Source organism: Narcine bancroftii, chromosome 13 (assembly GCF_036971445.1).
Source record: "Narcine bancroftii isolate sNarBan1 chromosome 13, sNarBan1.hap1, whole genome shotgun sequence".
NCBI lineage: Eukaryota > Metazoa > Chordata > Chondrichthyes > Torpediniformes > Narcinidae > Narcine > Narcine bancroftii.
The window spans coordinates 13,662,127-13,687,269 of record NC_091481.1 but is presented as its reverse complement, the minus strand read 5'-3'; the positions used below and the strand labels follow the sequence as shown (position 1 = coordinate 13,687,269).

The following is a 25,143-nucleotide window of genomic DNA, read 5'->3' as shown; positions in this document are numbered from 1 at the left end:
TTGCTTCAGTTGCTGGGGCTTCAGGGTGCTGTGTTTAAACAGAGGTGCCAATTTGCGTAGAGATTTGGGGAATTTCTGGAGTGGCCGCCCTTTTTGAATGCCATTTTTTGTCATTTAATTTTTAAATTTAGACTTACTGCACGGTAATAGGCCTTTTTGGCTCACAAGACCATGCCACCCAATTACACCTAATTGACTTTGAATGGTGGGAAGAAACCAGAGCACCCGGAGGACAGCCAATGCAGACATGGGGAGAACATATAAACTCCTCACAAACAGCATGGGATTTGAACCCTGGTGCTGGTCGATGGCGGTATAACAGCATTGCATTAACCACTACACTAACCATACTGCCGTAATGCTCAGGTTGTTGCGATGTTAATTTTGGGATTCTGGGATTCCTGTGCTAGTGAGATTTCTTGGGCGCTGAGTTTTGAGATTTTCAAGCTAAGGTGTTCAAGTTTTCTGGGCTTTCAGGATTCCTGTAATTTTAAGGGTTCTATGGTGTGAATCCTATGGATCCTGTGGTAGTGGGGTTGGTGTAGTATGGGATAAAAGGGACCAGTTCCTGTGGCACAAGGGTTTCTGGCACTGGTTCTCTGGATCATGGGTTCCTGTTGTAGTGAGGGTTCCCCAGGTATGGGTTTTTGGTGGCAGGGGCACCAAGGTGCTGCACTTCTGGCATTTGGATTCCTGGGTGATCTTTCCAGGGTCTGGATATTTTGTTGTTCTGCAATTTACTACTCTTTCTGTCTCCATCATTTGTTCAAGCAGAGGGTTCCAGAGCCTGACCATTCTTTGGGAAAAGAGATGTTACCCATTTCCTCTATATGCCTCCTTCCAAATATTTGAATTTTATGTCCCCCGCATGACATTTCTTTGGCAAAAACACGTATCCTTGTGCCAAAATGTGGTTCATGACCTGCTGTATATAGATTCAGTCTGTTCTGTCAGTCAATGGGTTGATAATTCAGTGTAATCATCAGTATATAATCTAACATCAAGCCTTCAGATGCAAGAATGGTCATTGAGGATGCAGGAAGCTAGGTGCTGCTTTGATAAACTCCTGCAGTGATATTCTCGGGGCGGAAAGTAACCATTCCATCTTTTCTAGTGCTAGATATGATTCCACCTAATGGCAAGTTTTCTCTTGATTACCAATTACTTTATCAAGAATTTCTGATATCATTCTTATTCAATTGCTGCCTTCTTGTTAGGGACAGTCTTATCACATTTCATGAATTCAAATTCTTTTGTTCATATTTGGATCATGGTGGTAATGTGTGGTCCAGGCTGAGCCTTAGGAGAAAGGTTATTGGTGGGTAGACCTCTCACCAGTGTTCCCACTCATCACTTTGCTCATGAATGACCTCTTCCCTGGATTAATTGTGCTCCAATACATTCAACAAGCTCTGTGCCACCCAGAGAGAGATACTCATCTAAATTGCCAAAACACTTCATGGTTGGAAGTTGTTGGAAGAAATTTATGCCAAGGCTTGTGACCTATCTTTAAAACAACATAAGAAATAGAAACATGACTAAGCCAAGTGGTCTTTTACAGCCACTTTATGGAATCTTAGTGTTTTACAGCATGGAGTCAGGGTCTATGGGCCAATTTGTCCATGGCATTCAAATTGGGCAGCAACGCTGTATCAGTGCTAGCAACTTGGGTTCGAACCTCCTGCTATCTGTAAGGAGTTTGTGCATTCTTCCCATGTCTATGTGGGTTTCCTCCAGGTGCTCCAGTTTCTTTCCACCGTTCAAAAGCATACCGGGGTTGTAGGTCAATTGGTTGTAATTGGGCAGCTTGGGTTGTGGGCTGAAAGAGCGTGTTACCCTGCTTTATGTCTAAATTTTTTAAAAATCAAAGCAATCTACTTCATTCACATTCACATAACCACTAAAAGCTTTCACACCCTTTACCACCAGTGTATCTCGCCTACTTTGTCAGCACATTGCAAGTCTGTAAGCTCAACCACTGAGAAGGAGAAGTGCAACAGGCACCTGAGAAGCCCACCACCTGCAAGGTCCCCTGTTATCCACCCATTAACATCACTTGGAAATAGATCACTGTTCCTTCGTTATGACCAATTCAAATCCCGGAATTCTTAACCTAATATTCTCTATGGAAATACCTCAACTGATGGTCTGTAGTGGTTCATGGAAGTGGTATACTTCAAACTTAAGAGCAACTGGAATGGTTAGTAAATATTGTACCAGCAATGCCAATATACTGTTTGAGGAATAAAACAAGTTGAAAGTAGGGTTTTAGGAAAGGGCAATGGCCAGATTTGATTTGTCTTGCTTTTTATAGATCAGGCAGACCTGGGGAAATTTCAACATTGAAGTTTGTAATTTGGAATAACTCAGCAGGTGTTGAGTTTAGTTTGGTAGCATCCTACTGCAGCTGGATGTCACCGGATTCCAAAATCAATGCTATGAGCTACATCTTGATATTGTGTTAGTGTTATTGTGTTCCTTGGATGTTAAGTTTCCACAATGGCAGTTCATAAGGATGCCAAGGGTCATTTCATTTCATGCAAGATGATATTGAGAACTTGTAACTGGGTGATCAGTTTAGCCTTGTTTATGCAGTGGACTTTGGGAAAGCCCCAATTCCAAGAATATTAGAAGGAAAATATAAAAATACCATTGTATTTCTACAATACTCCAAGAATTGAGGTAGATGGAATAAATGAAGAAAAATAATGGATTAACAAAAGATGATTTGAACTTATTTTTCCTACCCCCCCCCCCCCCCCACTTCCCCCTTTCCTCCAACATGCTGACCACTTGCTGTCTGGAAGGGTTCAGAGTGGGCTTCTCTCCAAAAAAGCACGTGGTGAGGGGCAGGCAACCCAGACTCTTTCCCTCAAAAATGTAACAAGGTGTCACTTTCAGATTCCAGGGGTCTGGAACTCTCTGCCTAAAAGACAAGTAGACCTTAGATGTACCAAAGCAGTCTTGTGATGTTTATGTCTTTTGCCATAAAATTGACTACTACCCCAGGCCTGAATAATGAGAATCTACGTTTCCCACAGTATCCACGATCTAAGGGCTAATGTCTCAAAAGATCATGAGGTCTTGAAGAAGAAGGAAATGGAGGAGGGATCAAAAGCATCATATGGATATGGTGGCAAGTTTGGGGTCCAGAAAGATCGTATGGACAAGGTAATTTGGTCATTCCAGATTTCTATATTCTCAACCTTGTGAAACATAATGAGGTGGATAAAGCAACACAAGTTCCAATCATCCTAGATGGGAATTGGAGCAAGCTACATATGGGAGAAGGTGCATGCAGGAATAAGAGATGGAACCTTCTAGAACAAGATCAGGAGTGTGGCAGAAATGGGCAGGCGTGTGCTAGGATAGCGAAGGGACTATTTGTGAGCTGGACCACACTGGATTAGTTACTAGAATAGGGTCAGAACCATGTTGGATCAGTAGATGAAGCCAACCAGATGAGGAACGTGCTAGATCGAGAGGTAACCAGGACAAATAGGTAAAGTATCAGGGTGACAGATAACCCCTCAATTCTAGCAACAAGTTTTCCAGTTGGGAAACAGCTTCTCCTTGTAGGTGAAGACTGTTGAACAATCCTGGAAATGCATACATTATTTTCTTACAGTATATATTTATTTTGGATTGCTATATATGTCATTTGTGTGTACTATGTGTTGGCGTGTGTGCACTATGTTCTGGAGATGCACTGTTTTGTCGTGATGTATATGTATGCGTACGATCAGATAACAATAAATTGAACTTGGCTTGAATGAGCTTGTCTTGACGAGCTGTAAAAGACAAGTAGAGATTAGCAAAAAGTAGGGTTGGAGATTCAGCTGGGAGTGGAAATTAGTGGTGAATGTGCATTGGGTAAATTGATGGTGTACAAGCAGTGAGGTTCAGTAAAGAGCAGAGAATTTTAGTCAGCAGGGTGCAGAAAGGGTATGGGTGAACAGAGAGTGGGTGGAAGGGGTGTGGGTCAGCAGGATGTGGATGGGGTGTGGTGAGCAGGAAGCTGAGGGGCGTGGGTGAACAGGGACCAGAGTGGTGTGGGTGAACTGGGACCAGAGGAGTATGGGTGATCAGGGAGTGGAGGGGTGTAAATGAACAGGGAGAGGAGGGGTGAGGGTGAGGAAGGGGTGTAGGTGAGGAGAGGGTGTGAATGAGGAGGGAGAGGGGTGTAGGTGAGGAAGGGGTATGGGTAAAGAGAGAGTAGGGTGAGGAGGGGGTGAGGGTGAGGAGGGAGTGGGGTGTGGGTGAAGGAGGAGGGGGGTGTGGGTAAGGAAGGGGTGTGGGTAAGGAGGGGATGTAGGGAAGGAGGGGTGTGGGTAAGGAGGAGGTGTCAGTGAGGAGGGAGTGGGGTGTGGGTGATGGAATTGGTGTGGGTGTGGAGGGATGAGGCGGAGGGGTGTGGGTAAGGATGGGTGTAGGGTGAGGAGGGGGTGGGCTGTGGGTGTGGAGGGGTATTGGGTTGCGAGTCAGGAGGGGTGGGCTGTGGGTGAGGAGGGAATTAAAGTGTGGGTGTGGAGGGGTGTAGGTGTGGAGGGGTGTGGGTGTGGAGGGGTGTGGGTGTGGAGGGGTGTGGGTGTGGAAGGGTGTGGGTGTGGAGGGGTGTGGGTGTGGAGGGGTGTGTGGGTGAGGAGAGGTGTAGGGGTGTGGGTGAGGAGGGAATTGAAGTGTGGGTGTGGAGGGGTGTGGGTGATGGGGAGGGGTGTGGGTGAGGAGGGAGTGTGAGTGATGAAAGTGTGGTGGTGTGGGTGAGAAGGGAGTGGGGTAGATGATAGGGTGCAGGAGTGTAGGTGAGAATGTGCGGTTGAGGAAGGACTGGATGTGAGGAGTGAGTGGGGGTGTTGGTATAAACACAAGAAGCGGGGCTTCAGGTGAGGAGGGTGCAGGGTGATGATAGGGTGCGGGGTGTAGGTGAGGAGTGAGCAGGGGTGTGGGTAAGGTGGTATAAGCACTTAAGGAGTCGGGGTTGACGGTGAGCAAGCTGCAGGGATTGACGAGGGAAGGTACTGTCAGAAGTTGTCAGATGAGCCAAGAATATTGGAGAGGTTCCCTCATTATTGGAAAAAAGCAAGATTTCACAATTAACTTCAGCAGACTATTCCCACCCACAGGCTCTTCAGGACCTGTGTTATGCAGTGCACTTGGTTAGCATCTTGTTCTAATCTTTGATACATCTCCTCTCCCAGTCTGCCTTAGGAAACGAATATGTTGCTGTTGTGGCCAAGCATTCATCACAGACTGATGCAGCCAAAGGATTTGGTGGGAAGTATGGAGTGCAGAAAGATCGGATAGACAAGGTAAGGGATTAAAATGGGGATGCTGTTAAATTTTGTGTCTGGAGGGGTGAGGTCCAACATGAATGTGGAAACAATGGCCATTTGATGAGATATTGATCCAGTCCAGAGCAGTGGGGTCTGATGAAATGAATCAGCTATTAGCTTGTGTTCTCTCTCTCCAGTGTCAGTGGATTTCAGTTGTTCATATTGGCCATGGAAGCTCTGGAAGCTAATAAGGATGGGAACTGGAAAGCCATTGAAGCTAATGAAGATGAGAAATGGAAAAATGGTCAGATCTGGGTTTGGGGTTAATACCAATTATTAACAGGATTTTGGGAGGTTTTCTTCTGTGCCCTAAATGCATGCCCTAACTGCACAGCAATCATCTGGTGGAACATTGTTGAGGGTTACTGACATTACCCAGCTGAGGTTTTAGTTGGGTATCCTTCAATCAATCTACTTGTGCTTACCCACTGCTGGGAGTGTTTGTCAAGACATTGTAAATGGTGGTTTACTGTGTATTTAACCATTCCTGAGCCTCGTCTGCATCTCCTTGAGAAAAAATGTTGGGAAGCAATTATTTTTCTAATTAAAATTATGCATACCTTAACAATGTTTAGAATTTTACAAATATTCCTTGGACTGTGTAACACAATTCAAGGCAGGGGCTAGGATTTCAGGTTTGTAACATGAACACACATCATTAAAAAACACAAAGACATTGCTTCCTGTCAGTGGTTAGTTGCAGTGTTTATGACTGGATCAGTTTAGCCAATCAGGATTGCCCAGATATTTGATGGTGTATTGTTGGAGGATACCTTAACTCGATATCTACCTTGTACTGTCTGTGTCCTGGTAGTGTTTGATAGAACTAGAAGGAGTACAGACATAAATAACATTTTGTATTAATATGGTCTTAGAGACAATGTGGGCAGATGGTGGGGTAGTGATCGATTCAGTGGCTTATCCACTTTACTAAATGTTTGTTTCTTCTCAGTTGACTAGATACTGGATTATTGCCCTGGTAACTCATCCTCTCACCCTCTCTTGCAGTCAGCCATGAGTTATGACTACAAAGGAGAAGTGGAAAAGCATGCATCACAAAAAGGTAAACCATAGCTTTTCTCCCTCTTAATGTGGAAAGAGAGAGCATGGAAATTCTACACAGGATCAGATTCATTCTAGTTATATGGTGCAATATTCTTTGTATGTACCAAAGGAATGAATGATAGTCTCTGTATTTATCCAAGGTATTATAATTCTATGCTTAATAGATAATAGGATGTGATAATTACGCAGCAGTATGATCTCATGATATATACCAAGATGTATGCAATATTTCTTCCATTTACCCAGAATGTGATATAGCCTTTATTTACCCAGTGGTGTGATACTCTCTGTATTTACCAAGTGGTGTGAAACTCTCTGTATTAATCCAGAGCTGTGATACCCTCTGCATTAATCTGTATTTACCAGTTATGAGGTCTGATGCTTTCTCTACTTAATTGTGAGTCTAATACCATCTTTATTTACCTGGTGATATGATACATTGTGATTTACCTACATTTGACATCCTGTAAAATGTTCTTCTCTCTCAGATTATGCCAAAGGATTTGGTGGCAAGTACGGAGTAGAAACAGGGAAAATGGATAAATCTGCTGTGGGATTTGATTACAAAGGAATGACTGAGAAACACGAGTCACAAAAAGGCATGTTAATTAGACAGATGCTCTGTCCATTTGCACAGAGTAGTTTCTCTTAAGAATGCAATGAGCCATTTGTCCCTAGGCCTGTTTCATAAGAACATGTGTATTTTAAATTTTTAAAATTTTAAATTTAGACATACAGCAAAGTAACAGGCCACTTCAGCCCACGAGTCCGTGCCGCCAATTTACAGACATCGTTATTCAGAAAACAAAGTCTTCTTAGGTCTGTAGTGGATGGCCTCACATTTCTTGCCTTAAACTATATCTGTAAGTCCTCTTACCCAATCAGTCAAATTTTTGCTCCCATTCTCACCCATTTACTTTGTGTTATCAGGAAACTTGGATATATTGCTCTCTAGTGCTTTATCAAAATTATTTATAATATAATGAAAAGTTATGGCAATAGTATAGTTCCCAGAAGATACCATGTGCCATATTCTGTTGATCTGAATAATCATTCACCTACTCTATCATTCCTACACCACTAAACAAATTCCTTATCATAGCCAATAGGGTTCCTTCCAATTCCACTAAAAGTATTGCTAAGAATAGAGGGAATGAGGTTGAAAGAATCAGGGTGGTGCATCCATTGTTACTCAAAATCAAAAAGGAATTGCAGACACTGGAAGCTTAAAACAAAAACAGGAAATTCTGGAAACACTCGGAAGCTGTGGGCAAACTGAATTAGTTTCCTGTTGAAGGTTCTTTGTCCATAGTTAGAGTCCTTTTTCACCATATTAGATACTTCCTCTTAAAGATTCAACAAAGTTCATTTATCCCTTCCAAGATCATACAATCCCTCGAGATCAGCACAAATTTGTTTCAATGTTCACTTTATCCTTAACAGTCTCCAGTAGCTCCTTCACCACTGTTCATAGACAAATGGGCATGTCATTTCCTAATTTGCCTTTCTTGCCCTCGTTACATTATTGGTGTTATTGGTAGCTTTCCACACCAAAGGTTCTTTGAAGGCTGTGACCAGTGCAGATACCATTTCCTCACTCATCAAAGGGATCAGGAAATTTATCTTCTTTAATTTCCTTATGACTCCATCACACATCTAACAATGTCATTCGCAGGATGGCAAATGGTAATCCTAACTCACCCTTCTCCACTTAACTCACACAGGTTGGCATCTTCCAATTCTATTCCCCATATCCCACTGAGTATCTTGCAATCCCATCGCCTCCATCCCATTCACACAAAATGGCATCTTGCAATCCTACTCCCCAATCTCTCAGTCCACGTTTACAGAATGATATTTTGCCAACACTTTCACACAATGGATGATTTCTTATAACCCTATTCCCCCTACTGATCCTTTCTTTACCTTCAATATCCTTTGTACTTATCTCTCCTGTCTCTCATCTGAAGATATTTGTGGGTACATGAACAAATGTGACTAGGATTGCAGGGGAATGTAAAATTACTGGATGTTCAACCTCTTAACCGCCTCTGTGGTACTCTGCATTAAAACCATGGTTTCAATGGAATTGAATTGCAGATTACACAAAAGGATTTGGAGGCAAGTATGGAGTACAGAGGGACCGTCAGGATCAGGCTGCCCATGGTTGGGACCACAAAGAGGAGGTGAAACTACACGAGTCCCAGACAGGTGAGGATCAAGTGAAGTTGAGACCAACAAACAACTCCCAGAATGGATCATATGAGAAGGTGTGGAAAAATTGGTGTACAGGAGAGATCCTCATTGAGGTCGGACTGTCCCCATCATCCCCTCACTCAAGCCCGCCCACGGACAAGAGATGCTTCTCTATGATCGAGGTTACTTACTGCAGGGTACATCAGTGAGCTGATCAGCTTCATGGTCTTTCTTCTCCTCACAGACAGATTTGTATGTAGAACCACAGGATCAATTACCCCTGAATCAGAGCAAGAGGAAATTAGGAGGATGTCTCTCCTAAAGGTCCTCAATTTGGAATTTTTACCTTTTCGACAAACCCTGTGTGCAATATATTTGTTGCTTTATAAATCTCTTTCAAGCCTCCTCTTTCCTGTTCAGTATTTCCCAATTGCTTTACCCTCATAAATCTTGTTTGTACCTTTTTCAGTGATTCCTTGTCTTCTCCATGGTTAGGAAGTAGCGTTGTGCACATTATCTTCAGGATAGTCTGAACAGGCCCTGTGCAGGTTTAACATAACATTGAACTTCAGAATTTTATACTTTGAGAAATATTTTGGTTAGAGTGCTAATATGATCCTGTGTTTAATAATTTATTTGGTCTTTAACATCCCTTTACTCTTCTGTTAGCCATTGTTAACATTTTCAGCAGTATTTGTAAAATAAATATTTTTCTTACCAAAGAACATCTAGCATCCAAAAACAACACCCCTCACTTTCTCCTTCCATAGTCTATGCTCAGATCCCAGCTGCCAGACACTTTTTCAGGATGAGACCACCCCCAAATGACTTCCCATACATTCTCCTTGATCACACTTCTCATCACGCTCCAGCTCAGTTCAGACCTCTCTGAACTTATCCCATCCTTGACTACGACAGGCTGCCGGGGTGGGATGTGGTATTAAAAACACAATGTTGGAGAAACTCAGCAGGTCAAACTGTCTACTTTATATGGCAAAAATAAAGATACATTTCCAATGTTTTGGGCTTGAGTCTTTCATTAAATCCTTATCTTGATGAGGGGCTCAATCCCAAGATATTGTTTTGTATCTTTATCTCTGCTATATAAAGTCCACTGTTTGACCTGCTGAGTTTCTCCTGCACTGTGTTTTACTTCAATCATGGTGTCTGCAGACTTTTGTGTTTTACTTCTGGGATATGATACTAATTGAAAACCCAAATACATGACCTCTGCAACAATAATTACAGTACTTGCACAGTCACTAAAGTGACATCTATAGTTTCCAGTGGTTATTTTTGTACACAGGGATATCATTAGATGCTCACCAGTCCTTCTAATGTTCTCTTTCTTATTCTGGTGGAATTGAGGGAAACTGATTGAATGTGGCCTACACAATGGCTTTACAAAGAGAGCTGCCAATTGTGATAATCTTCTTTCTTCTTTGGCTTGGCTTCGCGGACGAAGATTTATGGAGGGGTATGTCCACGTCTGCTGCAGGCTCGTTGGTGACTGACAAGTCCGATGCGGGACAGGCAGGCTCGGTTGCAGCGGCTGCAAGGGAAAATTGGTTGGTTGGGGTTGGGTGTTGGGTTTTTCCTCCTTTGTCTTTTGTCAGTGAGGTGGGCTCTGCGGTCTTCTTCAAAGGAGGTTGCTGCCCGCCAAACTGAGGCGCCAAGATGCACGGTTGGAGGCGAGACCAGCCCATTGGCGGTGGTCAATGTGGCAGGCACCAAGAGATTTCTTTAAGTAGTCCTTGTACCTCTTCTTTGGTGCACCTCTGTCTCGGTGGCCAGTGGAGAGCTCGCCATAGAACATGATCTTGGGAAGGCGATGGTCCTCCATTCTGGAGACGTGACCCACCCAGCGCAGTTGGGTCTTCAGCAGCATGGATTCGATGGTTGCGGACTCTGCCAGCTCGAGTACTTCGATGTTGGTGATGAAGTCATTCCAATGAATGTTGAGGATGGAGCGGAGACAGCGCTGATGGAAGCGTTCTAGGAGCCGTAGGTGATGCCGGTAGAGGATCCATGATTTGGAGCCAAACAGGAGCGCGGGTATGACAACGGCTCTGTACACGCTGATCTTTGTGTGTTTCTTCAGGTGGTTGTTTTTCCAGACTCTTTTGTGTAGTCTTCCAAAGGCGCTATTTGACTTGGCGAGTCTGTTGTCTATCTCTTTGTCGATCCTTGCATCAGATGAAATGGTGCAGCCGAGGTAGGTAAACTGGTTGACCGTTTTGAGTTCAGTGTGCCCGATGGAGATGTGGGGGGGCTGGTGGTCATGGTGGGGAGCTGGCTGATGGAGGACCTCAGTTTTCTTCAGGCTGACTTCCAGGCCAAACATTTTGGCAGTTTCCACAAAACAGGACGTCATGCGCTGGAGACCTGGCTCTGAATGGGCAACTAAAGCGGCATCATCTGCAAAGAGTAGTTCACGGACAAGTTGCTCTTGTGTCTTGGTGTGAGCTTGCAGGCGCCTCAGATTGAAGAGACTGCCATCCGTGCGGTACCGGATGTAAAAACCGTCTTCATTGTTGAGGTCTTTCATGGCTTGTTTCAGCATCATGCTGAAGATTGAAAAGAGGGTTGGTGCGAGAACGCAGCCTTGCTTCACGCCATTGTTAATGGAGAAGGGTTCAGAGAGCTCATTGCTGTATCTGACCCGACCTTGTTGGTTTTCGCAACAAGGTCTGCATGATAATACTGCAGGATGAACACACATTGGTTTGTTGGGAGTTAGGATATCTTTCAGTTATGATTTAATTACATTGTTGAACTGTCCTGAGATGAATTCTTGTTAACTTGCAGTTGCTTTCCAGTGCCTGAGGAAGCATTCTGGTTAACTGATCTGTTTTTCCTCCAGGGATTCTAGTTCCTAGTGACTAGTATGTGCATAGATGCAGGCAGCAGACAAGAACTGAATTCACCTCGGGTGTATTCCATCACTGCAGTCAAATAGCACTCTACTGCTTAGGTGAAATGCCAGAGGGCTGAGAATGATTGTGGATCTGTATTTAGTGAGAGTTAGTGTCCTTGGGGAGGAACAATGGAAGTGTGGGCAAAGATTTAGCTTGGTTCAGTGATTCTCAGTAAAATTTTTCTTTATCTGTCTCCTTTTGCAGATTATGCCAAGGGGTTCGGAGGGCGATATGGGGTGCAGCAGGACCGGATGGACAAGGTAGGTCCTCAAAAATTCTCACGATGTGCTTCAACTCTCTTACACAAAGCAAGGAGCAGTCACAGATGTGTGCAATGCTTCCCCTCCATCCTAGTTCTGGGAACTTTATCCCTACAGTCCAATGTGGGAATGGACTGGAGACATCAGTATTCCAATATGCGCCACTGTCCGGTGCTGCCATCTATAAGTGACAGTGACAAGCTATAGGTTCTTTCCTGTCATGAACATTTGTGACTCCTTATACTTCCTATTAATGTAAATTTATAAAATTCACCTTTATTGAAATTTGCCTTCGACTGTCAGTTTGTCTCAGATGTAGCACCTCAGAGGGCCATGGGTTCAAGCCCAATCCAGTCCTTCAGCAAATGATGTGGGATGGCCATTTCATGTTATTGTCAGTCATAAAGGCACAGAATATATTACAGAAACACACCATGTCAATGCTGACCATTGATAGCCATTCAACTGAACAGCACTTAGTCCATAAGCTTGCCACATCTAGTCATTGTTGAAGACTAAGGCTGCTCTTGAGAGTAGAATCGAGAAGTCTCTCTTATATTCAGCATTAATGATAACATCCCAAAGTTTCTTATCCCTCAGCTGACTTGGAAGATAGCATGGATATATCACCTCCAATAGCTTGAACTGTTCGGATGGGTGTAAACCCCATGGGCTGGTGTCTGATGTGGCAACTGAGCTTGAGATTTGTCTGCATCCCAGGGCACCAACTTTGAGCAGCTCAGGCCTGCCTGCATGACCCTTTCTCTCTTGCTAGATCCACAACTTATCACTTTATCAATTCACATTACAGAGTGCAGCTTCCTTCACTGAGATGGAGGGCCCAACCTCAACCTATCAGAAGACAAAACCAGTGGAAGCTGGTGAGTGGCTCTATGGAGTTAGCTTGGATGAATGACCATAATCTAGAATCAAACTTAGAAAGTTGCCAGGCTGATTCCAGCAACCTAGACATCTACACATTTGTTTCTCCCCCTTCCTCTCCTCTTTACAGGTGCATTAACCAATATCTAGCGTGACCAATCTTTAGCCCAACAATAAACAGAGGGGAATTATGATAAACCAAGAGAAAAATGGCCTTTAGTTAGCAGCACAACTCCCACCCTGGGGTCACGCTCCGCATCACCATCCTGGGTTCACTGGTCACAGCCCCGCCCTGGGATCACAATCACCTCCCAATGCTGAGGATCATCTTCACAATCCCACCTAGAAGGGGAGGTAGGGCATTGGTAAAAGTGATCTGTCCCGAGGATGTTGGAGCTGGACAAACGTTTCAGCCCTGTCCATTGCACCAAAAAACCTCCAATCTGAAGTGAATAGTCTTTACCTTAACTTCCTTCCAAGCCATATAAAAAATGATTTGTAAAGTTTTAATGCATAAGGAACTGTGAACTTCAGACTGTCAGTTAGCAGGTTATGCTCATCTAATGATCCACTAGCATCGGTCCCAGAGTTCCCCAAGTCATGGTTCCCTTGTCTTCCCTCTCTTTTAGTTCTTCTTTGGCTTCCTTCTGCTCCCACTAAATTTTTTATCCATTTCCTCATTTCTCACAAATTAAAAAAATTAAGTCTTTCACTTTGACCATTTGTTTCACCTCATTTTTCTGTCTAGCTAAATCCATGTTTGTACATGACAACTATGTATGAATATAACACTTCCTAATTTCCTCACTTTGTTACCGTTTTCCTTTTCTATTTTTCTCATTCTTCTTCCTTCTCTCATCCCTCTCCTTTGGTCTATTCCTGTCACATTCTCTCCTTTATTTCTCACCATTTTTTCTCTCCTTTTCTCTTCTTTACCTCAATCTACCGCTCCCTCTCTCTCCCTTTCTGTCATCCTCTCTTGCTTTAAATCACACCCTTATTCTCAATCTTACCTCCTCTCCACCCTGTCTCATTCCCTTCTCAATTTTCCCTCGTTCCCTCTATATCCCATTTTCCCTCGCTCTGTCTCATACCTTCTCTATATCCCCCTTGCTCTCATTCTCTCCACTTTTCCCTCTATCTTCCTGCCACTTTTTCTCCCCCTCCCTCACTGTCTCATTCCCTCTCGGTCTCAGTCTCGCTCCCTCTCTTCATCTTTCCCTCTTCTTCACGTCTCGCTTCCTCTTTCTGTTTGCCTCTCTCACTCACTCTCTGCTCTTTGTCGATAGCAAGCAGCAATACAAGGAGCCTGAAATCAAAGTTCGAAGACTTGGTCAAAGCCAGCGACAAAGACAACAGAAAGAGGGCAGAGGAGGAGCGTGCACGAATACAGGCCCGAGAGAGAATGGAGCAAGATGCAGTACGCAGGAAACAGCAGGTCGGCTGTTGCAGTTGGGTGGAGTGTCAAAGAAAAAGATGGGATGCAGCATTGACCAGCTGAAATGACTCTGGACCACTTGGCCCACCGTATGATCACCAGGGTTGTACCATGCAAGAGAACAGTTCTAGTGAAAGGTTGATTCACAGAAAGAATATAGGGCAACACAGTGGTGCAGCCAGTACAGCTGCTACCTTGAAGTGCCAGAGAACCAAGATCCTCCTGACCTCAGGTGCCATATGTGTGGACTTTGCACATTCTCCCCATGGCTTATGCTTTTCTTGAGTACTTCAGTTTCCTCCCACATCCCAAGGACATGAGGCTGGTGGGTTAATTGGCCACTGTAAAGTTTCCCTCGTAAATAGGTGAGGGGTAGAATCTGGAGGTGTAGATGTGAATTAAAAACTGGGATTAATGTAGGATTAATGTAAATGTGTAGTCGATGGTTAGCATGGTTCTGATAAGATGGAGTATCTGTTTCTATACTATACGACTCTATGATTCTGTGACCATACATGCCCACCAATTGTCCCTTCCTGAAAACTGCTATATTTTTGTTTAATCTTTTATCAGAACCATATCTGCAGCTATGGAGTACTCTCTTAGCACTGTTAGTTTAGTAGCCAAAAGCAGTACTCCTCAATGTGACTGCTTTCTTGATTCAGTCCACAATTCCCCATTTGAATGGCACTGCACTGGAGTGCAAATGAATTATGGACCCTAGTACTAGACTCCTGAGCTTTCAATGATGACATGTACACTTCATTTTATCTGTTAACTCTCAGATCAGTTCCAACTAACTCTATGATTAACACAGAAACTGAAGATGCTGGAGTTTCAGCATACAACAAGACTCAGGGGTGGGCAACCTTTTAATTTTCAGCACGGTAACAGGCCATTTTGGCCCACGAGTCCATGCCACCCAATTAACCTACACCCCCAGTACATACTTGTGGGTCGAAATGGTCTGCTACTGTGCTGAAAATTAAAAGGTTGCCCACCCCTGCTCTAGAGGATCTCAATGGGTCAGACAGTATCCATAGGTAGTCAATGTTTCAGATCAGGACCCTTTATCGACTAAAGTAGGAAGAGGTGATGTCAAGTATATAAAGGTGGAGTGAGAGGGAGGGGAGTAAGAAGCTGGGAGGGGCCATATGATTCCCCAGAATTGAGAACTTTGAACCAATAGCCATTCAGTGAGCACCTGAGCCGGATAAGGTCAGAGCAGGGATGTCTGGTAGGAGTGCTTCGTGCACAGGTCAAGCCTTAGCTCGAGTACAGAGTGCAAATCTGGTCATTATGCTACCAGAAAGAAGTAACAATATCAGAGAGCATGTAGGCTGTTGCCTAGGCTGAAGATTGATTTAGAGAGATTATCTGGACTGCAGTTTCTTTTTGGACTAGACTGGGTGAAGATTTAATCAATGTGTATAAAATTATGAGAGACTTTCATGGGAAGGCCCATTTCTTTTGACAGAGAGGGCAATAACTAGTGTGCATGTTTTGAGGTAATTGTTGAAAGGTTTTGAGAGTACTTGAGGTTCTCTTTTCAACCAAACTGTGGTAGTGTCCAGAGGAAGCTGCCTAAAATCACAGTGGAGAAGTAACCCTCAGCTATTAAATGTATCTGGTTAAATTTTCAAAAAATTGGGACCTGCAAGTCAACAGATAAAGAGCTGGTGAGTGGATTAGGCCAAGTCTTTTTTAATCAACATATGCATTATAAGCTTGATGGCTGCTCCTTTTCTGAAAATTTCCATGGTTCACTGTTCAATCCCTTCACTGTGCTATGTGGTTAATCAAAATCATGGAAGGACTGTTGTGGGCCTCAATGCTGCCAGCATTAGAGTTGGGGAGATGCAGGCATAGCTCTCACTTCTGAAGGGTTTTTTTTACTATCTTCCCCGTGCCTTCAGAAAGGGAACCGCAGAGGAATAGCCTTCATTGTCTAGGTTCCTAATGCTGAGATGAGGTAATGCAAGGTACTCAGGATTCTAAAGCTGGGAGCTCTGGGAGTGGTGGAGATTGCTGAGGGAGAACAGGGAAGAATACATTGGCAGATGGCAAGTAATGAATCACGTGAGAGAATTGCCAGGAGGAAGAGAACATAGGATGGAGCTATGAGCTCAGGAGGAATGAAGAAATGTACAGCCAGCATTGTTAATGATTGAATGGATGCTGGGCTAAACGGATTTATGTTGACCTGTGGTTTTTGACCTTTCACCACCAGGTAGAACACGAGAATGAGACACCAGAGCCTGAAAAAGCAAAACCGATTCCACCAATTCCTCAGAGACGGGGTCAGAAATTAGTGAAAGAGCTGGAGTCAGAGCCAGAACAGGAGCCGGAGCTGGAGCCTGAGCCTCAGCTGGACCCAGAGCCTGAACCTGAGCAGGAAGAAGCCCAACTCTATGATAATCCTGATTCCTATCATGAGGTAATGAACTCCAAATGTCAACTATTAAAGTGCCAAACAATTCCTCAAGTAATGATTCTTCAAGAAATGGTTTTGTATATGTTAAATGAAACTTATGATCACTGCCAAAGTTCAAATCAAAACAACACTAAATTGGAACTAACAATCATCAACTGCTCATATAATACTGTACCGTACTCAAGTTTTTTGTACCAATATTTTGGGTCAAATTTGGGATCGATGTGGGTTTAATGCATGCAGCATTGGATAATTTGGTTAAAGCCAATTTTATGGATAATTATATTTATTTTGCCTGTACTGGGATATTGTTATTGGAATTTTATTCTGTTTTTAATACTTCTCTAACCATTCTGGGAGTATTTGATGTGAGTTTTACAATACATCTAATTCCTGTTGTATCAATCCTGTATGTGGTGTTGAAATCGTATGGAGTGAATTTTAATTAACCTGCTCAGGAAGCTTTACCCTGACTCTGTTGATAGGAATTCCTTGTCTTGGAACTCCTGACTGAAATGGGAAAGTGATTATTTCTTTGTTGGCTTTGTGTGCACATCTTCTACAGTAGATTAACTATTCTCTCTGAGTGGCATAGGGGCTTATAATAACTGGTATAGACATAAATCCTGGCAGAAATCCACAGACATTTTATTCAGAAGAGATTGTTGACCATTGGAGAACTGTTTGTAGCCCCTTCTGTCAGTTTGTCTGAGGCCTTCAACATCTGATATCTTGCCTGTCTTTCTTTTTTTTAAATACAGGATCAGAATATGGATGATTATGAAAATCTTTCGGAATATTCTCACCAGCCAGAATTCAAAGAGCATTTGGAAGATCAGGGAGACTATGAGAAGTTGTTACCAATCACTGGAATGAAAGCAGAAACAGCCAATTCTGGTGATGTGACACCTCTACAGCTCCAGAAATGGGGGCCATTTATTTTGTGGGATAATGTGTTGCTGAGTTGCACTATAATGGGCATAAAAATGATTTAGTTTCTGATGGACATTAGGAGTACAGAATAAGATAATTGAGTTCTATAGATTATAACAGTTGTCACGCTATTGGTTCAGGTAAGAGATGGGGAGAAGGTGCAATAGTTATGGAGGGAAGCAGGTCACAAGAGGGACTGGTTCAGAAGTGATGATGTGGGTTAATATATTGCAAATGCTTGTGTTTCAGAGGGTCTTACAGCAGAATTTTTTAATGTTGGTTAAATGGTTTGGTAAGGTATATGAAGTGCAGAAGTGTTTAAATAGGTGAGAGATGGAGTAAATAATGTTGATGGATTTGGGGAGAAAGATGGCCAAAAGGTTATTGAGGAAAAAAAATAGGTTGAGGGTTATTAGGAAGAAGCTGAGAATGGGGATATGGAGAAAAGTTGTGGTTGTGAATTGGGGGAGTGGAGCAAAGTGGGATTGGTAAATGTGGGAGAAGGTCGAAAGGAAAGTTATTTGATAAAATAGTGGATATGGGAGGTCAAAGCAGTCAAATCTAGAGTTCTTAAACTTATTCCTAAAATTCTTTGCTTTACCATTTGTCCCTAGATGCTGAGAATGTTTATGACATTTCTGATGCTGATGTGACTGCAGTAGCTTTGTATGATTACCAAGGAGGTAGGTCAGTGATGAAAAATAAAGGATTTGATACGCAACATGTATGAACCATTCCCTTCACTTTGTAGTCCTGATGGAAAGCAAGAATGGTGAGCCATTGCCTCTGGTCTGGTCTGATGATTGCCACTTATTTGCCTGCAGAGAAACATTGAATCTACACCCTCTATGCTGTCCTGCCGTTTTATTATATAACAAAATACCTTTTCCAAGCTTGATTCAAAAGTCTAGCAGTCTAAATCAGGAACATTTCAACTGATCCCTAAAATACAAAGCTTTGTGTGAGAGTCTGTAATTGGGGATCTCTTCACCTTCAATCCTAAATATGATGTGTTTTTCCCACTCTGCTGCAATATTGATGGAACTCAGCTCTGGCAGTTCCTTAGGCCCAATTGTTAAACTAAGGCTTTATTAGCTCTGTTAGGTGGACAAATAGTGAAAAGGAAATACTGTAAAACCCCTGGTAACTGGCACCTATTGGTAGATGCTGGATAAGTGTATTTTCTGGTGCTTGAGACTTACTCTTACAATGCCCTTGCATGAATATATAAACCTTAAAGCATTTTACTTTGTTTTCAGTCACATTCTTTGAAAACATTTAACTTTCGCTGCATCTGTAGGTTCCTCCCCCTCCATGGAGCCGCACAAAATGGCAAACAATAATATTATAATTACACCCTCCCCCAAGTTTACAGATAAAGCCTCTGACTGAGGTATCTCTTACTAAGCAGGGATAAGGAGACCCTTAAGAGAGTCACCCCAATGGTGAGCAGCATCAACCAGCTCTTCATCCTGGGCAACACCATTGCTGTTTCACACAACTTTATTCAAACAGCTGCTATGAGCAAAGTACGACCAAGGCCCTCCGCTGGCTGATGTGATCCCTTCTTTACCAAAGGTTTATGTGCTACTTCAGAGAACATTTACGTTTACAATTAGAAACACATATTTTTACCTATTATTTTATTCTTATTAAATTTAGTTTTTTGATTTGCTTTTCTCGTTTTTTTTTTCTGGTTGCTTGAATGTTGGATTCCATGAGTTTTACTGTACCTGCATTTATATATTTAAAATTACATGGATAAATAGAGAAAAGGAAACCTATTTATATTTCAGCATTTAAAATTACAGCACATCCCATTGAGCTTAATAGTCAATGAGATCGTTTTTAATGTAGTCTCCAAGCTCCTAGTTAATTCAATGGCATGAATTGGCGAGCTGGGGTTTTCTGAACAATATTTACCCTGACTAACAGCACTAAAATATCTGGGTATAATTATGCTGCTGTTTGTGGAACCTTGTCACGTGTGTTTTCTATTTTGCAATAGTGACTATATTTTGAAAGTGTTATATTGGTGTGGAGTTTTTGGTGCTGTGTTAAAGTAGCACATTATAAATAAAGTACAACCCCTGTTATCTCGAATTCAAGCAACCAAAAAATTTCAAGGAAAATAAATAAACATTAAGAATAAATAAAAGTTTAAATTGTAAAAGTAAATGTTTTCTGAATTAATACAGAGACCTTAGATGAAGATGGGATCAAATATTCATCCAGTGGAGAGCCCCCTGGTCATGCTGTGATTGTAGCAGCTGTTTAAATAAAGTTTGAATAAATGGGTTTGAATTAAATGGTGTTTCCCAGGATGAAGAGCTGGTCGATGCCGCTCACCGTTGGGGTGACTCTCTTAAAGCGTCTCCTTATCCCTGCTTAGTAAAAGTCTTTATCTTTATTAGTATATTATTAGCTATATTAGTAAGGTGTTATCTGTGAATGGGGAGGGGATAATTATAATATTATTGTTTATATTTTTGGGCAGCTCCGTGGAGGGGGAGGAACCTACAGATGCAGCGACACTTAAATTTTTTCAAAGAATGTGACTGAAAATAAAGTAAAATGTTTTAAGGTTCATATATTCATGCAAATGAAATTTGTTCAGTGTAAGTACTGTTTAGTATTTTTGACATTTTGTTTATTTTTATGTAGGTCTATTAGTTATGCATTGTAACAGTGAGTCTCAAGCAACTGGAAAACTCACTTATCCGGCATCTATCAATCCCCATAGGTGCCAGATACCAGGGGTTTAACTATATAAGACTGTTTAAGAAAAACATTAACCAAATCACAAACATTTAGTGCTCAGAGCCCCTCTAACCCTTTCCCCCATCAATAAAAGGACCCTGGTTTTTGGCAGCTTTCATCTTTAATATTGACCAATAATTCTTTGTAATTCTTTTGTGTTTCAGAAGGTGACGATGAAATCTCCTTCGATCCCGGTGACGTAATCACAAGCATTGAGATGATTGACGAGGGATGGTGGCAGGGTCAATGCAACGGGAAATTTGGTCTCTTTCCTGCCAATTATGTGCAACTGTCAAAGTGAAGGTTGACCAGCTTGATAGAACCCAAAATGTTGACCACTTCTTTGCTTCCACAGATGTTGCTTGACTACTGAATTCTCCTCATGGTTTTTTTTTTTGCTCCATATTCCAGCATCTGTAGTCTCTTGTGACTCCGACAGGAATTCTGGTTGCTCACTTTCCATGAACACCAAACCTTTGGTATTTGAAATTGAAACATTTCATGACTATTTTATACTTGCCAAACATGCTTTCTTTTCTCCCACTAAAACCAGAATCTTTTGGATGCCTTGACTGAAGCAGTTGCCACACTAACAAGACAATCATTGCAGTGCAAGTGGCCATTCAGGACCATGCTCTTGATCAGACCTGACTCATTAAGCAGTGATTCAAGATTATTTTATTGTAATGTAATAAAACATAAAATCTGATATTAAGGCAGAAAAAGATTCACTATCAGCAGAAACTGCCCAGCACCCCTTATAGTCAGAGAAAGAGAAGCAAAAGAGCATTCCCCCAGGGTCACTGAACAGAGATTTCTAAGGGATATGGGAAAAGGCAGGTAGATGAAGATGAGCCTATCATCAGATCAGCCATGATCTCATTGAATGGTGGAGCAGGCTTGATGGGCTGGATGGCCTCCTCTTGCTCCTATTCTTATGTTCTTGTGTCTATGGCTTCGCCTCTAGTGCTCCCACTGCCTGGGCAATCACACAGCCTTCGGTCCAAATCAGCAACCCACCTCTGACATGATCAGGAAGCCTCCAGCATCCTGAGCACCCTCTCGCTTCTCAGTTCTGATACCTGGTACCCCTTCAGACAGTATTGAGCCAGTCTTCAGCAGCCTGCAGCCTCGTGTGCATCCTTTGAGCACAGTCCCAGCAACCTTGCCTCGAGTCACCAACAGCCTGTATTTTCTTCATTCTCAGAGCCCCTCACTGGTCCACTGCCATGGTCACCATTCCCCTGGGTCTTCTCCTCTGTTTCTCCTTTTCAAATGGGGGGTGGTCTCCTCATTTCCTGGTTCCATCCTCCAGGCTTCCGCTTCCCTGTAGTCCGCAATCCCTCGCTGCCACTGCTGATCATAGGTGCTGCCATCTTGGGCCCAGACCCCACAGTCACATTTTAAAATAAAATGCATTTTATTAGTCGCAGCATTTTAAAATAAAATCCTTTAATGGGCTGTTTAAAGCCTGAACAAAGTTGACAGCAGTTGGACTGGGAGGTTTGACCCTGCAGGAGCACTGTGTCTCCACTCCCTACTCATTGTGGGTTCGCAGCAGCGGCAAGGCTGCTGTTACAACTCCAGCTCCACCACCATTTGATGGCTAGACTAATTCCAACTCCTCAGATTTTTTTTGTCATATTCCTTTGCAAACTATAATCAAGTTGCTGGGTTTGGCTGAGGAGCTATTCTTTCACATTCTTCTATTGATTGAATGACAATGGGCTCATATTTGGCACACTCATCACTCTCTAAATTGAGAAATGTATGAATTATGCATCTAGTGTCAGTCACTTTATGGCCTGCTCTCTCCCATGGTTACCTTTCTCTCATATTTCCCCATTCGTATCCCTGCAATAAACTGGAGGATATACCTTGTGACACATTCCTTTTGTCAATTGATTCTGTCATGTTAAATCTGGCTGCACCTTTGTGAGCCCATCATCTCTGAAGCTAAAATATATGCCACCAACTGGTCACATTGCACTTGGGAATTTCTCAGCTGCTATCAAGTTGGACTGTGATAGTGAGCTAAAGATCTTCAACTGGCCCGCATGAGTGATGATAACAGTCCTTATGGACAGATACAAATGACACTTCATGATAACAATGTCTGATTTACTCCAAATCAAAAAAGTCTATATTTTCAAGTTTTGTTTCACATTTGTCTTTTCATGCAAAATATCCTTCCTATTTGATTACCTAATCCAGCTCTGCACAATCTGCCATATGAATTCTGGTCAATCATTTGCATTCATAAAACAATGGCACGTAAAACGTGGTATTCCATGGGATACAGAGCACACCTACAGATATTAGGGCAGCAGGATCTGAAACAGGGGTTTCGGGAAGAGAATATGTGAATTTAAAACCTGCATAGTGTGATTGAATTGAGGATCATGAAAGTCCATATTTATTTTTTTTAGTTTAGGTAACTTTGAAAGGGAGGATTGATTCCTGCAGGTCATTTAAAAAGGTGAGAATTTTAAACCAATTGCAACCTCTTTCCATAACCAATCCAAACTCTTGCTTGTGGCCTTCACCCACTTTTATAATATGGGAAGAAATTATGTTCTACATTTTAGCTGAAAGTATAAAAAATAGTTTAAGTGATAAGAAACTAGTTTAATTTTTTTGTGTAGAGAGGCAGAAATAAATATGCAGATATAGCAACTAACTGGGAAGACAAGTTATATGTTGGCGTTAAATACAAGGAGGCCAACTGAAATGCCTAATGCAATTTAAGTTATCATTACCCAAGCTTATTCACTCTGCTTGATTTCTCGAAAGAATAAGTATCCTAATCATGTCCTTATTATAATTTATAGGCTTGAGAGTTTTAAAGTAATGTATCTCCTTTTTATGTACTAAACAGCTACTGCATGTAGTGCTATTGGCCAACCAGGTAACCTACAAACATAAAGTAATTGAGAAAAAAACTAAAGGTGGCCTGCACCCAATCATGTTAAAACTTAGTCTGTGCTGCACCAAGAAGTTATACCTGTAGTCTTGTTGCCATGCCGACCTCTTGAAGGTCCTTAAAGGACCTTTTATCATGATATCAAATCAGAACATCCTGGAAATACTTAGTAAGTCAGACAGCATCTGGGGAAAGAGAAGCAGAGTTAACGTTTCAGGTCAAATACACTTTATAGCCTTGGGTGTAAATGATTTTCATTTTTAAATAGGTGCACAAATTGATCCAGTTTCTCTGCTTCATTGTCCTTCCAATGCATAGATTTAAATGAAAATACATCATTCAGAACTATATATTATCAACAATATTTAACAAGTCTCTGAAACCCATGACTTTCTCCAAGTGGAAGGAAAGGGGGAGGCAGCTAAATGAGAGTATTATCCTTTAAAATTCTCCAAGTCACATCCAATCCTGACATGAATTACATCAACCAGAATATTTCAGATGTTAGATTTATTGTCAGAGTTCATACATGATTCTCATACAACCCTGAGGGCAGGGCAGAATTAAAATTAATAAAGTGCAAAAGTGAGAATCCTTAAATGCATCCCTGATTGAATTTACTGTTGAGGAATCTGATGGTGGAGGGGTGGCAGCTGTTCCTGAACCTGGTAGTGTGATCTTGTGTCACCTATACCTCTTTCCTGATGGCAGCACTGAGAACAGAGTGTGTACTGGGTGGTGTGGATCTTTGATGGTTGCTGTTGCTCTCCAATGGCAGCGTTCCCAATAGATGCTCTTGATGGTGGGGAGGATTTTGCCTGTGATGTTCACTACCTTTTGCAGGGCTTTATGCTGAGTTAGAGAGTTGGAATCTTGAGTGAACAAAGTGCAGCTAGACTCAGGGGGTCAAGCACCATCCATGGAATGTTTCAATATTTCATTTTGGAACCCTTTATCAAGGCTCGATAAAGTCAATTTAGTCTCAATAAAGGACCTGAAACATTGACTGACCAATTTTATACATCAATGCTGCCTGACCCACCTACCAGAATAAGGAACCTTCACTAGATATTCCATAGCAATTTTAAAAGACCAGAATCAGAATTTATCATCATGAACATGTCACACATATGTAGTTTTGTGGCAGCATCACATTTCAAATATTTCTATAAACCACATTTCAAAATAAGTAAAATAATGCAATAAAAATACAAAGTGAGGTAGAATCTGTGGGTTCATGGATCATTCAGGAATCTGATGGCAAAGGGGAAGAAACTTTGTGCCACTTAGTGCTTGTCTTCAGGATCCTTTACCTTTTTCTCAATGCTAGGAGAGTGAAGAGAGCATGACCTGGGTGGTGGGGGCCCTTGAGGAGAGCTGCTACTTTCTTGAAACACTGTCTCTTGTAGATGTCCTTGATGGAGTGAACCATATGGTCCATACATTCTTAATGGATGGGAAATAAATGACCCAAGCCAGTGGCATTTATTTTGCCTGTTTGCCAGAAGAATCATACCTTTGACAACCACTGTTTACAATGAACAGATTACTGGTCTTTATGCAGTAGAGAACATGTGGTATATTTCAGCTACATTTTTCCATCAACCACAGCTGATAGTCAGATCATTAATAAAGAAAATTTGGTTTATCGAACACCAATATAGTCAAGTACGTTTATTGTCATCTAATTGCACCCGATGAAACAACGTTCTCTGGTCCTTGGTTCAAAACACATAACCAAACATAACGCACATACAGTCAATAGATACACAAGAAAAATATTCAAATATACAAATACAAATAAATATTGTTTTGCACAGATGAGAGCCTCAGATGGCTAGTATGAGAAGTTGTTTTGGTCATTCAGCATTCTCACTGCCCGTGGGAAGAAGCTGTTCCTCATCCTGGTGGTGCTGGCTCTGAGAGTCTTGTATCTCTTTCCACATGGAAGCAGCTGAAAGATGCTGTGTGTGGGGTAGAAGGGGTCCTCAATGATTTTGC

At 42.1% G+C, this 25,143-nt stretch overlaps 1 protein-coding gene and 1 long non-coding RNA gene across 2 annotated transcripts in view; one reads left to right on the top strand and one right to left on the bottom strand.

Moving 5' to 3' along the window:
* LOC138748216 (golgin subfamily B member 1-like) overlaps positions 1-24,795 on the top strand; it is an 85,439-nt gene extending 60,644 nt beyond the window's left edge. Inside the window, exons 24-35 of the mRNA XM_069908024.1 lie at positions 3,042-3,171; positions 5,199-5,309; positions 6,342-6,396; positions 6,887-6,997; positions 8,499-8,609; positions 11,717-11,772; positions 12,584-12,653; positions 13,944-14,092; positions 16,323-16,529; positions 17,288-17,423; positions 18,074-18,142; positions 20,384-24,795. Of these exons, the coding sequence (XP_069764125.1) occupies positions 3,042-3,171; positions 5,199-5,309; positions 6,342-6,396; positions 6,887-6,997; positions 8,499-8,609; positions 11,717-11,772; positions 12,584-12,653; positions 13,944-14,092; positions 16,323-16,529; positions 17,288-17,423; positions 18,074-18,142; positions 20,384-20,520 (1,342 nt within the window). The 3' untranslated portion in view covers positions 20,521-24,795. The remainder of the gene's footprint in view (positions 1-3,041; positions 3,172-5,198; positions 5,310-6,341; positions 6,397-6,886; positions 6,998-8,498; positions 8,610-11,716; positions 11,773-12,583; positions 12,654-13,943; positions 14,093-16,322; positions 16,530-17,287; positions 17,424-18,073; positions 18,143-20,383) is intronic.
* LOC138748223 (uncharacterized) overlaps positions 1-25,143 on the bottom strand; it is a 39,104-nt gene that overhangs the window by 12,033 nt on the left and 1,928 nt on the right. The window contains exons 2-4 of the long non-coding RNA XR_011347876.1: positions 23,224-23,327; positions 9,055-9,134; positions 8,786-8,874 (exon numbers count right to left, since the gene is read on the bottom strand). This is a non-coding gene — a long non-coding RNA (uncharacterized lncRNA). The remainder of the gene's footprint in view (positions 1-8,785; positions 8,875-9,054; positions 9,135-23,223; positions 23,328-25,143) is intronic.